We start from the raw sequence: 21,632 nt of genomic DNA on the forward strand, positions 1-21,632 counted from the left end.
AGAAACAAAGTCATATACAACAGTAACATGACCTGCCAACTCTTCCACTCAATACCCGGTCCGATGAAGGAAAGCATGCCATAAGGCTTCTTAACCAATCTATTGAATTGCGTTGCCCCGTTCGGGCACACTGGTCCTGAGCATTCAGGTTTCTCTGTACATCACCTTTCTGCAGGACTTTTCCCTTTTCTTGATAGTTCGATCTTAAATTGGATCTTCCAAAATGCATCACCGCACACTTGTCCAGACTGAACTCCATGTACCATTTCTCTGCCCTACTTTGCAATCTATCCATATTCTGCTGTATTCTATGACAGTCCACTTTAATATTGCCTTTTCCACCAATGTTCGTGTCTTCTGCAAATTCCTATTCAGACCACCTATACCTTCCTCCAAATCATTAACAGATCATGCAATGCCACAGAAAGCTGTATCTGTCAGAAAGTTAAATAATAGTATTCCATAATTGTCATTTCTTCTCACACTATACCGCAAATATAATCTTAGGACTTTAATGCTTTTAAGAGCATTGCAATACCACATCATCCAGACATGTATGTCTCATTCCGTTTAAGTCCTTTGCATTCCAAACACTGAATGTTAAATAAATTCAGTTGTACACCAAAACGGACGGAATTGTTTTCTCTGATTGAATAACTCGAATGTGAATGATTACATACCAGGGACACCAATAATAGCGATAATTGGATAACAGTTTGCAAAGAAGAGGCCATTGGGTGTCCCGTGCATCTTGTTTCACAAAATAAAGCAAAAACTATATTTTAGCACACTATTTCTTCCAGCAGTTTGGTTCAACCTTCGTTTAGACTTTGTGAGAGTCTCCAGAGAAATAATTAAGTTCTGACATGCGCCTTAGGTACATTTCGGTGAACGAACAGATTATCTCAGCTGTTTTGCATCATCAACGTGAATGATTCTCTTATATTTGTAGGTGAACAGCTGGCTGCAAATTTTGTGCTTGCCCCGTTTTCACAAAATATGCCTTGGCGTCTCCATCAAGTACAATCGAAGATAACAGATACTGATGTCCATGTCCTTAACCTAAATAAAATGGTCCTCTCTGCCCAATTAGTTTGTGTTCTTCGGAGTTAGATTATTGCATATATTTTGTTTATTGGGAAGGAGTTTAGCTGAGATTGCTTTCATGTTATGCACGTGTTTAAACAGAATTTCCCCAGCAAGAGTCGCTGAAAAGTAATCTCCAGATACTAGAATTTCTCGAGCATGAATCTTTGAAAACTAATCTGTAGATACATCAGGCAATGAAAAACACAAATTGAATTTTCGCATTTACTGCAAAAGGAATGGAGTATAAAAAATGCTAAAGTGTTGCTACAACTATACGAACGCCTTCTTGAGACGTCAGCTGGAGTAATTCGTAAAATTGTTATCTCTTTAAGTGAAAAATTATGGCATATTGGAGGCAGTTCTGAGGAGATTCACTGTATTGATTCCAGACATTGTAGTTGGCATTATGGAAAGGGAAGTCTTATGAAGTTTAAATATAATGAAAGGTAAACCCCACATACGTGGAGGTTTACAGTTCCAAAAATATTCCAGACGCTTGCCAACATTCAGGACAAACCAACCCACTTATTTGACACCACATCCAGGCACATCCATTCATACACATCCGACACTCAGAAGCAAAGTTGTGTACATTCGACAAAATACACTGCAAAATTTCACCAACTTCCTTCACCAATAGCAAATTCCAGACCACAAACACTTCAATCAATAAGGTCAACGGGATCAGATATATTGAAATTTAGTTGGAGGCGATGACTTAGTGATATTACCATTGAACTGTTAATTCAGAGATCCAGGCAATTTTCATTGGACCAAGTTCTGAATACCATTACAACAGATGTTATAAGTTGAATTCAATACAAAATCTGGAATTGGGAGAATAATGATGACCATGAGTACATTGTTGGTTGTCAGAAAGAAAATATGCTTCACAAATGCCCTTTACAGAAGGAATTACCATTCTTAGCTGGGCTGTCCAAGATGTGATTCCAGACCTCAAACAATGTGCCTGCCTCTTTGCACCCCCTCTGAGCAATTATGAGCATTTTAAATGCTAGTCTACCCATAGATTCTCGCATTATGTAAATTAATATTAGTATCAATATCAATAATAATAATAATCATAACGATGCAAAAACGAGCTCTGTCCTGACTTGGAAGATAATTTTTGTTCCCTCAGCGTCGCTCGATGAAAGTCCTGCAGTTCAAGTCTAAGGAGTATTGTGGGTCTGCCCGTCACACAGGGACTGCGGCAGTTCAAGAATGCAGCTGGATTCGATGCAGCTACGTTCCTCCTCAAGGAAGGGAGACCAAAATTATCGCAATCCTTCAGGAGTTGCCTCAGATATGCATTGTATGTTCAATGCGGACAACTCTTATGATATGATGAAGAGTAAATTGAATTCAAATCGAATCTTTATGAGGTGATGCACTTGGGAGGACAAACAGGCAAAAAGAATAAATGATATCCTGTGAAGGACCAAGCATCAGCACGAGCTTGGTGCGCATTTTCATGAGTTCAGAAAGGTAGAATCAGTGATAGAAAAAGAGGTTTCGATAATATTAGAATGCGTACCTTTATAAGCCAAGGCATTGAGCATTGAAACTGCAGAAAATTTTGATTATGCCGCACAAAAAAAAACTATTGCGTGCTTTTATTGAATTCGTATTACAGGAGGGGTGTGACTGCACCAGAGAAGGTGCAGAAGAGATTAATCAGGCTATTGCTTTTGCTGAAGAGTTTCAGTTATGATGAGAGTTTGGATAGTCTGGTGCTGTTTTCTTTGGAGTAGAGGGCGTTGAATATAGTCCTGACTGAAATGACAAAAATTATGAGAGGCATTGATTGGTTAGAGAGGGAGGAACGGTTTTCCTTGGTGTAGAATCAGTGGCTCTGGGCATATAGTCAAGGTAAAGGGTAACAGCTTTATCGGATATGTGTGGGAAAGTTTCGTCACCCAGATGGAGTTGAGTAACGTCGAATTCACTGAGTCCAAGGGTACAGGAGGCGGAAAAACTCATAATAGATAATAAGTATTGAGATGTGCACTCCTTCGATGCAAAGGCATCCAAGTGCTGGACTGTGTGGGCAGAATAGTAAGGTCATTAATTTTGATAGGCACAATGTTCAAGAGGAGAAAAAAGAGAAAGCGTTATACAGAACAGATCAATATTGTTGCTGAGGGGTGTAGTGCTCAATTGTGAATATTGTAACTTATTAACGAGGGTAATGTCCTCAAAGGTTTGGACGGGTGATTGAGTAGGACAGACAGCACAGAAATGAGGGTGGCACGGTGGTTCAGTGGTTGGCGTTTTAGCTTGACAGTACCAGGAGGCTGGGCATGATTCTTGTCTCCGGCGATCTTCTGTTCGGTGTTTGCGTGGGTTTTCTCTCACAGTCTGAAAATGTGCAGGTCAGGTGATTTGGCAATGCTAAATTGCCCCCAGTGCATTGTGCATTAGTCAGTGTGCAATGGGCCTGGGCGGGGTTCTTTTTTTTTTGGAAAGGTTGTTGGACCAAATGACCTCTTTCCACACAAGAGGGAATCTACTCTTACTCAAGATTTCCAATTTATGAGAGACGTGCTTTCAACATCTATGCTCTGGTCCCACTGAATGCAGGTATTTTGCCCATTAATGTGTCCGTTCGCTTAACCATTTGTTCACGGGAACTCCAGGCCACTCAGTCATAATGTCAATTCAATTTACTCTTTTGCAAAAGCGGACCGTTCACAGATGAACAGTCCCAACTGAAAAGTTCAAACCTGCGACATTCGAGTGCAAATCTCAACGTTTATAAACTTCTTATGAAAGTTTTCTGATGCACTTGAAGCCGAGATGACATTGATTACCCGATTTCCGGTAACAAGAATCCGTTCAAAGTCTCACATTTGTGAATGTACTGAAAAATTTAGTGTCAATATCCTGGCCTTAAAGAAATCGAAACTGCCTAAAATGGCTGTGCTCATTCAGATAGTTCACCTTTTATACTCGTCTGATTCCGATTCCCAAAGAATTTCCAAAGATTCGCACAGCTATGGACTGTATTTTTAATTTTTCTTCCTTTCAAATTCCTAGAACTGTGATGATTTGACTGGTATATTTTAAATATTGAAAGTTGCATGTTCTGTGATTGTTCTAAAAAGAATGTTTTATTTAATCAGGACTATAATACAGCCTCCCTTTAACTTGCTCCCCAATATTTTCCAAACACATTGTATCATTGAGTAGGAGCTGTTGAGTGCTGATCATTTCAAATCCACAACTGCGTTATTTACTTGTTATATTCGCATGCAGCTATTTGTCCTTATAGATCAAACACATTCTCCAAAATGCGTGTTTACATGCCTTTTGAGACACAACATTCGAATTCGCCGCCTTTGGAATTTCAGTTTGACCTGCGGTTACATGTGCATCAACCTGTGCAACAGACTAAGTTGTTCATGCTGTACTGTTTGTAAAAATGTAGCTCTTAGCTGTATTAACGTATGCACGACATATTAAAAAAAGAACTTTATGCAGAATCTTTATCATAGAAAATAGAACATACAACATAGAAAAATACAGCGCAGTACAGGCCCTTTGGCCCTTGATGTTGCGCCGACCCAAGCCCACCTAACCTACACTAGCCCACTATCCTCCATATGCCTATCCAATGCCCTTTTAAATCCCCATAAAGAGGGAGAGTCCACCATTGCTACTGGCAGGGCATTCCATGAACTCAGAACTCGCTGAGAAAAGAATCTACCCCTAACATCTGTCCTATACCTACCTCCCCTTAATTTAAAGCTATGCCCCCTCGTAATAGTTGAATCCATACGTGGGAAAAGGTTCTCATTGTCTACCCTATCTAAACCCCTAATCATCTTGTACACCTCTATCACGTCACCTCTAAACCTTCTTTTCTCCAATGAAAATAGCCCCATGTACCGCAACCTTTCCTATTACTATCGTCCTACCATACCAGGCAACATCCTGGTAAAACTCATCTGCACCCGTTCAGTGCGTCCACATCCTTCCTATAGTATGCGACCAAAACTGCACACAATACTCCAGATGCGGCCGCACCAGAGTCTTATACAACTGCAACATGACCTCAGTACTCCAAAACTCTATTCCTCTGTCAATAAAAGCCAGTACGCCATATGCCTTCTTCACAGCACTATTTACCTGGGTGGCAACTTTCAGAGATCTGTGTACATGGACAGCAAGATCCCTCTGCTCGTCCACACGACCACGTATCCGACCATTAGCCCAGTACTCCATCTTCTTGTTACTCTTACCAAAGTGAATCACTTCACACTTACCTGCATTGAACTCCATTTGCCAGCTTTTTGCCAAGCTCTGCAGGTTATCTATACCCCGCTGTAACCTGCCACATCCTTCCTCACTGTCAACCACTCCACCGACTTTCGTGTCATCCGCAAACTTGCTCACCCAATCTTATAATCCCCGCTCCAGGTCATTTATAAAAATGACAAACAGCAATGGTCCCAAAACAGATCCTTACAGAACACCGCTAGGAACTGCACTCCGAGATGATCCATTACCATCAACTAGTACCCACTGTCTTCTTCCAGCCAGCTAATTCCTAATCCAAACCTCTAACGCATCCTCAATGCCATACCTCCGTATTTTTTGCAGTAGCCTACCATGGGGAACCTTATCAAACGCCTTACTAAAATCCATATACACCACATCTACTGCTTTACTCTCATCCACCTCCTTAGTCACCTTCTCAAAGAATTCAATAAGGTTTGTGAGGCACGACCTGCCCTTCACAAAACCATGCTGACTATCCTTGATCACATTGTTCCTATCCAGATATTCATAAATCCTATCCCTGACAATTCTCTCTAAGACTTTGACCACAACAGAAGTGAGACTCACCGGCCTATAGTTACTAGGGTTATCCCTACTCCCCGTCTTGAACAAGGGAACAACACTTACTATTTTCCAGTCTCCTCCGTTGTTATCCATAAATTGAAATCCGGATGTTCAGTTCTGAATATCTGAACTGGGATCAGTTTTGAGAATTTGAAGATCGTCAAAAAAACTTGGCACATTACCAGAGTTGAGGGTTTTCAATGCAGTTTAGAAACTGGCGAAGATATGATTATTGTCCTCATAATCAGAATAGATTAATGAGTCCTTTTACAGAATGACTTATATTTGCACTGGGGAAACAATTTAGATTTTTGTCTCTCACCCTTTTCCACCCAGTAGAGGTAGGAAAGGACGTGATTAACTGACCTGTTGAACATGGGGCCACAGGTACACTCCAAGACTTCAGAGAATCTGCAACATTCTAGGTATTTCAAAGATACAGAGTCCTGGCGAAAAGGTAGCTCCAGTGGCAGCTCGGCCCCTCATTGACTCCCATGAATCAGATGTGCAGCCACGTGTTTAGACCTCCAAACTCATTGTATATTTCTATAGCCCAAACCAGCCGTCAAACCTAGCTATCGAAAGGAAAGCTTGCAACACAGCAATCTCAAACCAAGGGAAACATGCATTACTTTTTCTGAATTCTTACCCGACTATAAAGTCAGCACTTGTAAATTTCGTTTAAAGGGTATTCAAGCGATTTTGTGCCAGGAGGTATGAATCAAGCATCACCTAAACAATGGACAAAATGGCTCGTTTCGTCAAAACTTGTATAGTAATTAGATTTTGAATACAAAATTCTATACCTACAGAGTGCCCACTTGCCATGTAAAGTTTCTCCTTCGTGTTCTTTCTGAAATTCTTTCTCAAAATCTTTAATCCGTGTCTGCACTTATTTTGCTGTCAGCTAATTGGAAGGTTCTTTTTGTTTATCAACCTAACTTAAACTGAGTATAATCTGATTCACCTCAGTCTATTCGGACGTCAACCCAGGTTCTCTCTCACCACTTTGCTGTTAAAATTCCTCATCAGTTAAACTATTCGTGTAATTCTCCTCTGCATCCTCTCAAGGACCATCACATCCATCAGAACGTGTAGTGTTTGCTGGTTTTCGTGCAACATAATCACGCACCAATGATTACAAAGCGACTTCAGCTGCTCCAGGCATTTTCTCAAGCGAGACCTGATCTACTGTCTGCAGGTTTCTGTATCTTCCCATTGGAAGTTCCTGCAGAACAATCTAAATTAAAAACAGTGAAAACATTTCAGTTTATGTCTTTTTCAACATTTAGTTGCAATTTCGATCTTGTATTATGTGCTTGTTCTCTGTGAAAAATTGCATTGTCTGGGGCTGATGAGACACCTTTACTCTGCGTCTGAATCAACGTCCATCCAATTCTCGGTTTCACAGAAGTCCACACTCCTCTTCTCACTGTTATTATATAATTTCCTCCATTCAAATAAGCATTGACTTTTAGCTCTGTTGCCTGTGTTACAGTTACTTCTGGCAACCGTATCAAATTAAGTACAAACCAAGGTCAATCGCTTGACCACATACTGCTGACTTAACTATTTTAACACCTTTCAGAATCGTTAATGGCAAGAAATTGTTTTCACTGCACCACTATTAAATTCTGTTCTGCATGTGCAGCATGCATTCAGTTCATAATTTATAACTTGGTTTTGTGATTATTGAATTTTCTGTTTCTCACCCTTTTCGCAGGGTTTCAGAAGATGAGGTATTGAATTTAAGAAACCGAAACCAAAATCGTATCAGGATCTGGGAGAGAATCGTCAAACACATCACAACCCGAATATCACCTGATCTTCAACAGGGATTGAGAAAACACTGTTCACAGTGGGGAGAAACAATACACGGCTTCTCTATACGGATAAGTCTTCAAACATTTTCTGGCCACTCAATACATAAAAACATTCATACTCATGAGAAGCTGTGAAAATGTGAGGACTCCTGGTAAGAATCATTAATCATTCAAAGCTGAAAATTCATCGGTGATGCACACTAGGGAAGAGACTATCAAGTTGTGTCAGGGCGGAGGGCGATTCACTCAGTCATCAATCCTGGTTAGAGACGACATTCACTTGCACAATGTTTGAGACGAGATTCATTCATTCATCAAAGTTGGTGACATATCGGCGAGTTCACACTGCTGAGAGACCTTTTACGTGCCAAATCAACGTGAGATTTTCTAACTGTCGTGAGGAAACGATGTACCATGAATGCATTCACACCTTTCACAGTTCCACTTCTGAATGAAAATTATTTCACTTTGAAGACGTTGATATGTCTTTGAATATAAGCTTTGAGTACATTATTTACGGCTAAAGATGTTTGATTGATACACCACGAGTTGTGGAACCCTCTGTTTCATATCTTTGCCAAAAACTACTTTAATCGTCTGCTCAAAATAATGGGAACAAAAGACGGAATTCCATTGAGGGAAAACATCCATAGTCCGATTATCTGAACATGACAGTAAGTCGGAGTAAATTTCCCTGAACCAAGAAATTTTTTTTTCAGTACTGAATGTGGTGCATGAAATAACAACGTTTCCATCACTGGTGAACTCGCTGATGTCTCACTAAATTTGATGATTGGGTAAACTCCCTCCCACAGTGGGAGACGGTGAATGGCTTCTCTCCAGTCTATTTTTTCCTGTGTCATCTTTTTAAGCAGGTTTTCTTTTCAACTGTTATTTTGAACAGGACATTTAAAACGTCTATTATTGTTGTTAACCAGTTAATGTGCACACAGTCAGGTTAATCGAGAAAGCACCTTCCTATGATCAGATTAGACGACCCGTCACTCACCAGTATGAATTCAGAGATCCATCAGCAAGTGTGGAGAAAGAATACGTACATTATTTCTGACACTGTTAAAGTTATTCTCAAACTCTCAGTCAAACATAAATGCAATGTTTCTTTCTCATACTCTCTTCGTTAAATTTACTCTCGGAAAAGCTCACACTCATTCACACGTATGTGCACACAATCTTTATTTCACACTCACAAATTATCTTTCATTCACGCTCGTCCTCACGTTGTAAAATTCATTCTCAGACCACCTCTCATCTTCACATACACTCTCTCATAATCATGCTGTCATACTCTCACACTGTTAAACTCACTGTAGAAAAGCCTCACAATTATAGCATTAGAGACATAGAGGCACAAATGTTCAAACTGGTGGTCCCACTCCCTGGAAGAAAAATCTCCATATTGCCACTTCCAAAATTTGTACCAAATGTTGAACACTATTCAGAAGGTATTTGACGATTGCCTAACTGTGCAGAAGGTAACTCTGCAATGATATAAGCTACTTGAGAGAGAGCAGGAGCAGATTAAATCTAATTTTCTCAGGATATTTGGCTGTTTTCGAAATGTGCACATATGCAACGTTTCTGGGAGTTTAGGGCGGTGTGATTAACCGAATCCCTCTGTTCAGGGACAGGAGTGCTGCTGAAGACTGAAAGCCTCCTTCTGTGTCTGCCAGGTGCCGATGTCTTGGGGAATATTTAGGACAATTATCGCAGATATCGACTGTTCAGGCTTTTTTTTGAATTCCTGGCTTTACAAATAGTGGAGGAAATAGAATCTACAACAAAGGCAGAGTTTGCTCGAAAAATCCAATGCTGCAGTGTCTTCAAATTTTATTGGCAGTTGAGTATAGAAAGAGGGTGCTGCGAGTGGCAGATGAGGTGCCAGTCAGAGGTCGCTAAGGAGTGAGAAAAATGCAGAATAAGCAAAATTCAAAGACATTTTTATTGGCCTGGTCGATGCAGTTGAATTTTTCTAGTCATGGCATATGTATCAGCTAATCGGAAAACCTCAAGCAATAATAAAACCTGCATCTTTAATACCTATTCCTGCATTTGAGGAACCGTTCACGAGAGTCTTAAATGATTTCGGATGTCCCGTACATCAAAAAAAAAGTGTGAAGCAGTATTGATTAACAATCAAGGATGCATCGACTGAATTTCCTGAAGTCGTCAAATTGTGCGATATCACAGCTAGAAGAGTTGGAGAAGAATTAAATCTTCTTTTGATTATTGGATACAGACAACCAATAGAGATTCAGTCAGATTAAGGGTCAAACGTCACGTCCAAAATATTCATGGAGTTTATGGATAGCTTGGTAAACAAACAATCTAAATCTACTGCTTGCCATCCAGAATTGCAGAGAGTGCTAGAAAGGTGGAATCAAACATTAAATACCATATTGAGGGCTTATAGTCAGGATTATCCAGATGATTGGGATCGGGGAGTGCTGTTTGTGCTTAATATGGTCAGAGATGCACCAAAAGTATCGACCGAATGCAGTGCATTTGAAGTATTTCTGGGGCATGAAGCAATAGGACAGTTAATCAGAATTCAGAGACCACACGTTTGGATGATGTGTCAAATTTTACAGAACAAGAGAAGAGAGCTGGGGAGATGGCAAAACAGAATTTAAAAATATGACAGCATACAATAGAGCAGAATGTGAACAATTTATCAAAGTTCGCAATTTTGCCATTGGGGATAAGGTATTCGTGTTAATTCCAGTAATAGGTGAACCTTTAACAGGAAGGTTTCGTAAATTTTATCAAACGGAGAGGAAATTGAGTGAGGTGAACTACTTGATAGGAACTCGAGACAGGATGAAATTTGTCAATGTGAGTCATGTGAATATGCTCAAAAGGTATTTTGTCAGGTAAGGAAAGGAAGAGGAGATTACAACCAAGAAGGAAAAACTAAGTTAATTTCTCTGAATTAGACATTCCTCAATTATTGAGCTACCTTCCACAAGAAATTCACAATAACCTGAAGGAGATATAATTATCATGGAAATAGACTGGGAAATACTATCCTAATTGTGCAAAAGACAGGTCCAAGAGTTATTTTTCCGATTTAGCAACATCCTTATCAGCGTAAATATCTAAAGTTGGCACAGGTTTAGAAGAATGCCACAATCGAAGTGAGTTTTACAGTAACTGGAGCTCACCCAGAGCCACGGTGCCCAAGCCAGATGGTACTCAATGGTTATAAATGGATTAGCGCAAAATCAATGTCGTTGTGAAGACGGATGCATATCCAATTCCGCAGTTGAGGACTGTGTCGCGAAGGTGGGACAAGTAACTTACATTTTTAAGTTGGACTTGCTCAGAGGGTGCTGGCAGGTACCTTTGTCAGAAACCCAAAGACAATTTTTGCTTTTGTAATGCCAGATGGATATATCAGTTTAAACTCATGCCATTTGATATGAAAAATGCTCCAGCCACATTTCAGAAACTAACTATTAAGGCCATTGCCGAATTACTGATATGTGTGGTGTACATTGATGGCATGGCGACTTTTCATCACTCGTGGAAGGAACGTTTGCAGCATTTATTGGACTTGTTCAATCGACATCAGCAGGCAGGTTTCATGGTAAACCTAGCTCAAAGAAAATTTGCTAAAGCCCAAGCCACGTTTTTGGGCCACGTTATTAGACACGAGCAAATTGCCCCACGGGGTGTGAAAAAGAAAGTAATTGGGAATTTCCCACGCGATCGAGGAAAAGAGCATTACCAAGGTTCCTGGAATTGAGTGGACATAACAGAAACTTTTTGCCGAATGTTAGAAGTGTGACGGCTACACTCACTGAATTGGTACAAAAAATGGCAAGACGTTTCAGTGGAAAACAGACTGACTAAAGACATTTGGCTGCCTAAAAACTGTGTCACCCACTGCCCCACTATTCGCCACAGCTGATTTCACGAAATATTTCAAGGCGGCTGTTGATGCCAGTGGTGTGGGTGTCAGTGCGATACCACTGCAGGATGATTATGAGAGGAAAGAAAGATCCATTGAGTATGTCTCTTAAAGCGTAAATGTTCATTAACAAAAAGATTCAACAGCTGAGAAAGAGAATTTGATCTTGGCGTTGGCATTGAAACATTTCAGTGTTTATATGACCAGCAACGCATCTGACAATCGTGGGGACTGATCATAACCCGTTGACATTTGTGGAGAAATTTCAGGACAAAAAAAAAGACAGTTTTGTTCGAGCTTGTTGTTACAGCCATTCAATTTGACAATTGTGCCTGCATCAGTTTGCAAAAACGTGATTGCCAATAGGTTGTTGAGATCCGAATAACATATGGAAACATTTGGTGGTGGGTAGGCCACGGCCTGAATTCAAATATGGTTGTGCATGTTTGAACATATATGTACATATTTAGTCAGTGTACTATACAACCGTGATTTAACGGACCAAACAAGATTTTTTTCTCTGACGTTTAAGTATTAAGCCATCTTTAAATATTGATTTCTTTTTAGATGGAAGGAGATACAAAACTGTTTATTTTTCTAAAAGCTGTTCCTTTTCTCAAGGATAATGTGTCCTTGATTTATTTTTGAAGGGGTTTTGTAAAAAGCCCACACACTGAACCGGCTGGGTTGATACGGAGATAAAAGAAAATGTTTTGGGAGGCCTTTTTGCTGATCTGTAAACAAATGGGTCTTCATGGCAAAGCTTTTCTGATTTAGAAGAAACCTGTACAGTCAGGGGAGTGTGGCCAGCTATCTAGCTGTGCAGTTCAGCAGTGGTGTGTGTGAAAAAAGACTGCTGAAGTCAGTCAACTGAGACTGGAATTTATCTCTCGACTTCTGCACGTCACCTTCGATCATTAAGCCTCTATGTCATTTTTACTCTGTGTTTAAGGCGTTTGTTTATTAGGACTGTTGTGCATTTTCAGAACACCATAATTAAGTCTAGTTGGATAGTCTAGTTTTTATGGGTAATTCTGTATTCGGTTCTTCATGGTTCAACCTGCAATGTTTTGAACTAATTTTTGTCCGTTGTGAAACCTATGAGTCAACCTAACTCAGTTACTCCGGTGAATTTTCACTGTACACTTACCGAAACAAATAGGAAAGGTATGGCCTGTGCTTTCTGCTTTAGAATGTTTTGAGTGGTCTGGCCCAGTCCAGAACAGACGAACCACTAAAATTATTACAAGCTTGTCCCAAAGTGAATTGAAATCGTCCACTTTGTTGAAAGGCAAAAAGGAGTGAGGTCATCTCATTAAGCATGGACTTGTCAGCAAGATTCATCTTGTAATTTAATTGGCCCCCTGGAGATTATCAATCCGAATGAATGAGGTTGCACTTAAATGTGTCGCAGAACAAACCTCCACAGCGACCAGAACTCCTGCAGTTCCTGAACGACGATGCACGCACCAGTCATTGCCCCCTCCTTCCTTGTTTCCTACTCAATTCTCTCTGCTATTGGCGCCCCTGGTAAGTCTAATTCACATGAAAAGTACTTTTTTTTATTCTCTCTTTCATGAAATGCATTCCTTTCCCATTCAGGATATAGCTGAACTTTTCCAACAGGCAACATTAATAGATATCAAATGATGTTCAGTGCGTATGGCGGGATACTATCTGTGCTGTGTCATATCATCGTTCAGTACTGACAATTTCATACGTGTGAATGAAAAATACGTTCCTGAACTTTCCATGATGTGTATTCATAGAAAAATGGCTTATTGTCTGCTGAACTACGAACTGGAATGAATGAACATGCATGAACTTTGGGAGATGATTTGTAGCTCGGGTGCTCATTGTTGTGGTTCTGTTCGCTGTGCTGGGAATTTGTGTTGCAGACGTTTCGTCCCCTGTCTAGGTGATATCGTCAGTGCTTGGGAGCCTCCTGTGAAGCGCTTCTGTGATGTTTCCTCCTTAATGCATGAACATTAAAGTGTAATGTTGATGCATTTTCAGTTCCACTTCAAAACAGTAAAAGCTTTTCAGCGTTGTAGTCCAGTCTTTAATTTTTGACCATAATGTGGTACAATGCCTTTCTGCATGGGCTTTATTGCAATCTCTGTCTATGATTTACTTTTCATGGTGAATGGAGTCATTTTTAATGTGATCGTCGGAATTAACTGAAGTTTAGTGTAAAAGGCGTCAGTGGAGATGCAAGATTTATATACTGTCATTAATTTGCTTCTCTGTTGCAAGGATTCAAATGATCTCGATGCGTTTTTGGAATAATTAGCCAAAACAACATTCCTCTCAATTATTAGAAAGTTCACATCATCTCGAGCCACAACACCGCCCATAGCAAACACAACAACACCTTTAGTAAATTAATGCAATGTCGTTAGATATGAGATATTGGTAAAAAGGGTCGATCAAAGGAACTCTGAAATAAGGGAGTAGAAGCGAATATCTGCGTTAATAATTCCAGGGTTTAGAGCTTTATTATTTAAACCTATAACTGACACAGTTAGAAATACCATTTTGAGGCATAGACAGGAGACACAAACAAAGTTAATTTGTGATTACAAAGAGTTGTGTGTGATTGCGGGAATGGAAGAAGTAAGACTCTGGTGCTTCTAAAGATTCAAATGATGAGAATTGTAATGGGTGGGACACCACCAGTGAAAATCCAACGTGAGGAAACATTTATGGATTGAAGTGTGTCCGGGGTTTGGTATGAATACGTTCATCGTGTCCACATTATTCCATTTATCCTGAATTGGACAGTAGCTATTGGAGTTTACTCATTAACGAGCGAACAATATCCATTCCTGGGACTATTCACATTGAGAGATACATAATGCTGTAGTGAACGTCCAATGCTTGTCAATGGTTTTTGGATAGGCAGAGACTGAAAGTGGAAACCCGGTGTTTTAAAGCTGTTACATGACAGATTGAAAAAGGCAGCAGACAGTGTTTTGAATAAGTTCAGTGATATCTTTCTCTTTTGATCTCTCACAGCCAATTTGTTGGCAATCATAATTCTATCTCGAGGACGGTGCAATCTCTCCCCATGCATCACCTTCTACCTGGTGGCTATCGCAGTGACTGATTTTTTTTTCATCATCACCGCAGTCATCCTCAATCGAATCAGCCGCATCTATTTTCGGGAAAGTGTCTTGTCGACCACTCCTGTGTGCACTCTCAGCGTCGTACTGGTCTATGCCACGCGGGATTGTTCGATCTGGCTAACAGTCGCCTTTACCATCGACCGTTTCGTGGCCATCTGCTGCCAGAAGTTGAAGACCAGATACTGTACGGAGAAAACTGCGTCTCTGGTCATTGGAATTGTCTGTGCGCTGTGCTGCGTCAAGAACATTCCATGCTACTTTATCTACGAACCATTATACATCTTAGATGGGGTATCGTGGTTTTGTAACATCAAATCCAACTACTACGTCTGGCCAGCTTGGCAGGCTTATGATTGGCTCTTTCAGATTTATACCCCTTCTCTCCCCTTTTTCGTTATTCTGATGCTGAACGTCCTGACCATAAGACAGATCATGGTGGCCAACAGAGCCCGGAGGAGGCTCCGGGTTACAGAGAAACAACAAGACCCGGAGATGGCCCACCGGAAGAGATCCATCATCCTACTGTTCGCCATCTCTCTCAGCTTCCTCCTCCTGTGGGCCCCTCTTGTCGGACATTTCATCTACGTGCGACTTAAAACACAGAGCTACTTCGGTGGGTTAGATTTCAGTGACCCACAGTATATCTTCCAAGAGACGACCAACACACTTCAGTTATTCAGTTCCTGCAACAATGTCTTCATTTATGCAATATCTCAGAATTTGTTTCGAAAGGAGTTAATGAGCTTGTTTATGTACCCCTTCGCTACCGTCACCAATTTCTTTAAACGCAGAGTGGAATAAATCTCTCATGCTCTTTCTTTTCCACGAGATGAGTTCAGAGTATACTGGTCGCGTTAGCAGCTGGTACTGAAATTTATGGAAAGTTAGTGCCAGTACCAAAGGGATAGAAAGCCTATTGGCAGCTCTGATAATTGACTGCAGTCGATCCTTAAAACAATGGGCAACAATTGCATCTTGTATTTCACGAAAAGAAGCGCAATTTCTATCTGTGTTCACCCTCCCACATCCCCTTACTGCAGCTACTCTCCATTCTTCTCGTGCAGATGACATTTTTTAAATTTATTCCTCACTCTCCCTCCTTCGGCTCTCTGATCCCCCTGCGTTACTGTCGGTGAAAATTTTGTGAAAGCACGAGAAGAAATGTTGGCTCTCAGTCACTTCACACGGATTGAGCCGATCACTATCATCATTCAAGCAAAGCACCAACCTTTTTGACATATATTGGCTTCAATCCTTGATAAGCAATTCCTCAGTTTTACAGTTGACTTCTGTTAAAGGTTCTCACCTTTTTACGTTTTTTCAGTTCCTCACTTGTTGCCGTTTATCTTGTTACACATTTAATTTGTGCCTCAAAAGTGGCTACGCCAGCCATCCCAATAATTACACCTCCCACGAAAACCCACGTGGCACCACAAAGTGTCCTTTCAAAATAAAGAACTTCAGGTTCTTTTTTTCTCACATCAATTTTACGTAATTTACAAAATACATGTCAGCCTTCCTGGCATAATTTATATCATGTCCACCTTCATAGTGGCTATAACGCGTTATGATGACTGGAATATCTTTTCAAAGGACCAGGTGTGTTCCATAAATGCGAATTGTAATTTTGCAATGGTGGAATATAAATAAACAAATAAGATACTTTATTAGGCACCACTTTCCTCCACTATCCCTGATCAGCCCTCTCCTCTGTCTGGTCATTCTTTTATTCCTCAGGTAAGTGCAGAACGCTTTTAGGGTTTCCCACTTCTTCCTGCTCAAGCTACTTTGTGCACCATCCAAGCTCTCTTCAGTCCATTCTTAAAATCTGTCCAGCTACCCTGCCAAGTTGTGCAAATCCTTGTTTCCTCAACCCTTAGTTAGCTTCCTTCTTCCTTTCGTCAAGAACCGCCTCTTCGCTTGAAATCCAAGTTTCCTTCACCTTATCAAGCATTGCTTGTCTCAGCAGGACAAAGTTGTCCAACACTGACAACAACTGCTCTTAAAAATCCTCAACATTTCTGTTGTGCATTTCCCATCGAACAATTCTTCCCCATTGAAACTAAACAACACATATGTTTTTGCAGTAAAATTTCCCCTCCCCTAATTAAATACATTCCCAGACTACTTTCTCATAATTACAACAGAAATTTGACTAGAGTAAAGAGAAAGATTCATCAGATTTCTCTGACCAGTTTATTTTGATCAAGACAAGAAAGTTGTTAATTTTACTATTGCTGGGTCTCTATCGTTAACTCTGCGATATCTCTGTGCACGGGGCCCCACAAACATGGTCATTTGAACACAGCGTGGCAGGATACAGCATCCCTGCAGTTTGGAAGCAGGCTATTGGTATAATCAACTCTATTCTGAATCCTGGAAGCACGATGTCTCAGTGGTTAGTACTGCTGCCTCACAGCGCCAGGGACGCAGGTTTAATTGTCTCTTCAAGCGACTACCTGTGTGGAGTTTGCACATTCTCCCCCTAACTGCGTGGGTTTCCTCTGGGTGCTTCGGTTTACTCCCACAATGCAAAGATGTGCACGTCAGGTGAATTGGTCATGCTAAATTGTCTGAAGTGTTTGGTGCATTAGTCGGAGATGAATACAGTGTGGGAGAATGTGTCTGGGTGAGTTTCTTTTCGGAGAGTCGGTGTAGGCTTGTTGGGCTGAAGGGCCTGTTTCCATGTTGCAGCGAATCTAATCTAAACGGAAAAAAAACACTCTGAAGATCATCCCATCCAGTCCCAGTCTCCTACTGCAGCTTCGCAATCCTGCAATTCCCATGGCCTTCCCACATAGCTTACGTATCTCTAAACCGTACGTGCAAATTAGCATTTCCCATTCCCTTGATCTGCCCATTTTGGACTGTGGGAGGCAACCAGAGCACACAGAGGAAACCCACGCAGGCACAGGGAGAATATCCAAATTCCACACAAACATTCGCCCGAGACTGGATTGAACAGGGGCTCATGTTGTTGTTGTGCTGCAGTGCGAACAATTCAAATACCCTGAAAAAAATTGAAAGCGCACTTGAATGACATGGCAGTGGAGTCTACAATCTCCTGACACCTCTGAGTACATGCTCCCAACTTTTCTCACTGAATCATACCTGAGACCTGAATCGTGATGTGTTCATATAATCAATACCCAGTATTAACGTCATCATCCTGAAGTAATCACTTTCAGTGACATTGAACTGATCATTCCATAAAAGGTCCGTTTTTATGTCTGTATTCCTCTTCGTCAGTGAGCAACATTTTTGATGGATAATCTTTGATACCAGCGTCAGAGCAACATTATATATTACCAATCAGGGCCCGATGTCAAACATTGACTCTGTGAAACGATGGAAGATCAGTAATCTGAGAAATTTCCTGGACCTCAGAGCGTGGTCGTTCTTCAGTTCCTGGCGGTATTCAAGGCGAATTTTGATACGTTCATTGGGTGTCCCAATTGACATTGCCAGCGGTGAATCGTAACCGCAAATGACTCCTCATCTATGGTTTCAGAGAAAATATTTCATCTTCGGCTTCCTCTTTTAAACACACTGTCAGCCCTGCACGAAACGAATTCAGGTTCAGCTCAATCTGTTCAAGCACTCCATCAGTTCTATATTTAAATATTTCAGCTTCACCACCACTTTTTAAAACTCACTATCGGCGGTGAAAGCTAACATCAGATGTTACTATTTATACATTCTTAATTTCTGCAAAACTCTGAACATGCACGTTCCTCACACCGTCAAAAATTCTGACTTACAGGTGACAATTACATCTAGACCTTTCGTTGTCCTCGCCCTCCATTTGCAATGCGCTCCATTACATTGTTGCAAAAGGTAACACGAAAAACAAAGATGTTGGCATCTACACTTCTGCAGGTGTGAGTTTTACAGACTGGGTCTTACAGGAGCTGGTTGCAGCGACATATATTTATGGAATTTCGGTTATACCTCACTTCAGATATTCTATCCCTCCTGGAATGTACTCAGGGCCGTGGAGAATCTGCCATATTCTTGATTTACATCCCATCACGTGGAGAGGATTTCAAAGCAGAAGATGTTTGCAACCAGTTCCCTGCGTTAATATCTATTTCAACACGTGAGGGGATTTTCAACAGAGGTGAGCTGCGACTCTCTGACAGCGCAGTGTATTACTGCGGGCTAAGAGACACAGGGACCAGAACAAAAGGTAGTAAACCTCTTCTGTAATGATGAATGTTCAAGTGTCTTGGAGCAGGATGAAAGCAAGCCTATAAACAATAAACTTGCCGGCAATTTGTGCTGTTTTAAAACTGCAGTGTAATAACATAGAAAATAGTTGCCAGGGGAGGCTATTTTGACTTTCAGGTCTGCAACACCAATCAATATGATCATGGCTGATCACGCAATTTCGATAACCCAGGCACGCTTTCTCTCCATGTCCCTTGATCTCTTTAGCTGAAAGAGCCATGCACAGCGCCATCTTGAATATATCTAATGAAGGGCCCCCGAACAGCATTTTGTGGCAGAGAAGTCCACAAGTTTGCTCCAGTCTGATTGAAGAAATTCTCCTTTTCCCATTCTTGGATGTCTTACGAATGTAACTCTTGTTCTGTATTTCACCAACAACGTAGCAAGTATATCGTCTTCCACAAGAACTAACCTGTTCACCACCACTTTGTTCTCCAAATGGGACGTCTGTGAAGGGTTTTGAAATGGAGTGCATCTTCTGATGTTACATCAACACCAGTCCTTATCTGTTCCACCATTTCACTGATGACTGCACCAGCGCCACTTCCTGCTCCCATGAGGAGTTTGAGCAGTTCATCAACTTCACCAACACATTCCACCCGAAGTTATGTACACCTGGATCATCTCAGAAATCTCTGTCCCTTTCCTGGACCTCTCAATCTCCATCACAGATGGCCGATAAAACAAGGACATCTTCTAGACACGCAATGATTCTCACAGCCAATTGGATCACACCTCCTCCCACCCTGCCGCTTATACAAACGCTATCTCTTTTTTCCAATTTTCCCACTTGCACCGCATCTGCTCCCAGGAGGACAAGTTCAACCACAGAAAACACCAGATGGCCTCCTCCTCCAAAGACCACAATTGCTTCCTAGCAATTCTTCGATAATGCCCTCCAGCGCGACTCATCCACTTCCCGCAACTCCAACCTTGAAACCCACGCTTCCGACCGCAAATAAAACGGAATTCCCCCCCCCCCCGGTCCTCATTGCCACCCAAACAACTTCCGTATGCATAGCATCATGCTCCACCATTTCCGCTATTTATAATCGGACCCCCCCACCAGAGATAGATTTCTCTCCCCACCCGACCTGCTTTCTAGAAGGACAATTTCCTCGATGACTCTCTTGTCCATTCCACGCGCCCCACCAAACCACCTTCCCAACACTCCACCTGGCATCTTCCCCTGTCACACAGGGATTACAAATCATGCGCCCACATCTCCCCATCAACTCTGTCCAAGTCAGCATAAGAGTCTTCCACATCCATCAGAACTTTACTTGCACTTCTACACACGTCACGTCATGTTTCTGTTGCTCCTGATGTGGTCTCCTCTACCTTGGGGAGACAGGACACCTACTTTTAGAGGGCTTCAGAGAACATCTCCGCAACACCTGCACCAACCAACCGCAATGCCTCATGCTGGAACACTTAAACTCCCCCTCCCATTTCATCAAGGCCGTGCAGATCCTGGTCTTCCTCTATCATCACACCTTAACCACCCGACGCCTGTAGGAATAATGCCTCATCTTCTGCCTTGAGACTGTCCAACCACAATGCATCAACATGGATTTCCCCAGTTTGCTAATTCCCCTTTCCTTCGCAATATCCCAGTTCAACTCTGCACGACTCGAATGACATTTCCTAGATGTCTGACTTCCTTCTCACCTGTAGGCTCCACCTTCCTCTCCGGCATATCACTATGACCCTCACTCCATCTATGTTTCGCGCTCTCGTCTCACACTGCTCAACCCGCATGCCACTCCCATTTATCTTTCCACACCGTAAGCTCACAAGACTCGTTCCAGATGTGGGGCTCTTGCCTGAAACATCGATTCTCCTCCTTCGATGCTGCCTGATATGCTGTGCTTTTCCAGCAGCACAGTCTAAACTCTGATCTCCAGCATCTGCAGTCCTCACTGTCTCAAAGTCAAAACGTATGGGGGTCATAAATTTTATTTTTAAATGATGTTGAAATTATTGCCATAATGCAGCAAATTAGTTGTGTCGCCAAATCAAAGTTTGCTCTTGAAACATATCCAATCAACTTCTTGCGTCGCCACCAAGTCTGTTGGTTGTGTCAGTCGATCCTTCTCCATATAATCTCCTTTCTGTCCTAATTTTCATGTTATTTCAGTTGCATTTCTCTACATTTGCAGATTGTTTCTTTGCATCGACACTCTCCCTGTTCGTGTTTATCTGAGAACTGCTTCAGTTTTATTTTCTGTCTGCTTTCCTGATTCTGCTCCTGTCCTTTACTTCAGTCTCATTATCTCATTTCGGGTTCTCTCTCTTGTTCCCTTTGTCCAGCTGAATTCCACATCGATGTCTATCATGCTTTTTCTCTCAATGGCTATCCATTTTGCTGTTGCACAATCTCCTTTAATCACATAATTCCGTTTTACATCTGGTGGCCGTGGCTGACGAGGTAAGTAAGAAACACTTAAACTTAATAGAGTAAAAGTATAACATAGCAAAGGTAAGTGGGAAAACGGAGGACTGGGGAGCATTGAAAGAACAACAGAGGATTACTAAGAAGGAAATACGCAGAGAAAAAATGAGGTACGAAGGTAAACTGGC

The 21,632-nt window shown here is 41.4% G+C and overlaps 1 protein-coding gene across 1 annotated transcript; it reads left to right on the forward strand.

The window, feature by feature from the left end:
- Positions 1-13,151: 13,151 nt before the first annotated feature.
- LOC132807760 (probable G-protein coupled receptor 139) lies at positions 13,152-15,620 on the forward strand. Its single transcript, XM_060821765.1, has 2 exons — positions 13,152-13,221; positions 14,710-15,620. The coding sequence occupies exons 1-2, from the start codon at positions 13,152-13,154 to the stop codon at positions 15,618-15,620; spliced, it is 981 nt and encodes a 326-aa protein (XP_060677748.1).
- Positions 15,621-21,632: the final 6,012 nt, after the last annotated feature.

Source organism: Hemiscyllium ocellatum, assembly GCF_020745735.1.
Source record: "Hemiscyllium ocellatum isolate sHemOce1 chromosome 27 unlocalized genomic scaffold, sHemOce1.pat.X.cur. SUPER_27_unloc_22, whole genome shotgun sequence".
In the NCBI taxonomy this organism is placed as follows: Eukaryota; Metazoa; Chordata; class Chondrichthyes; order Orectolobiformes; family Hemiscylliidae; genus Hemiscyllium; species Hemiscyllium ocellatum.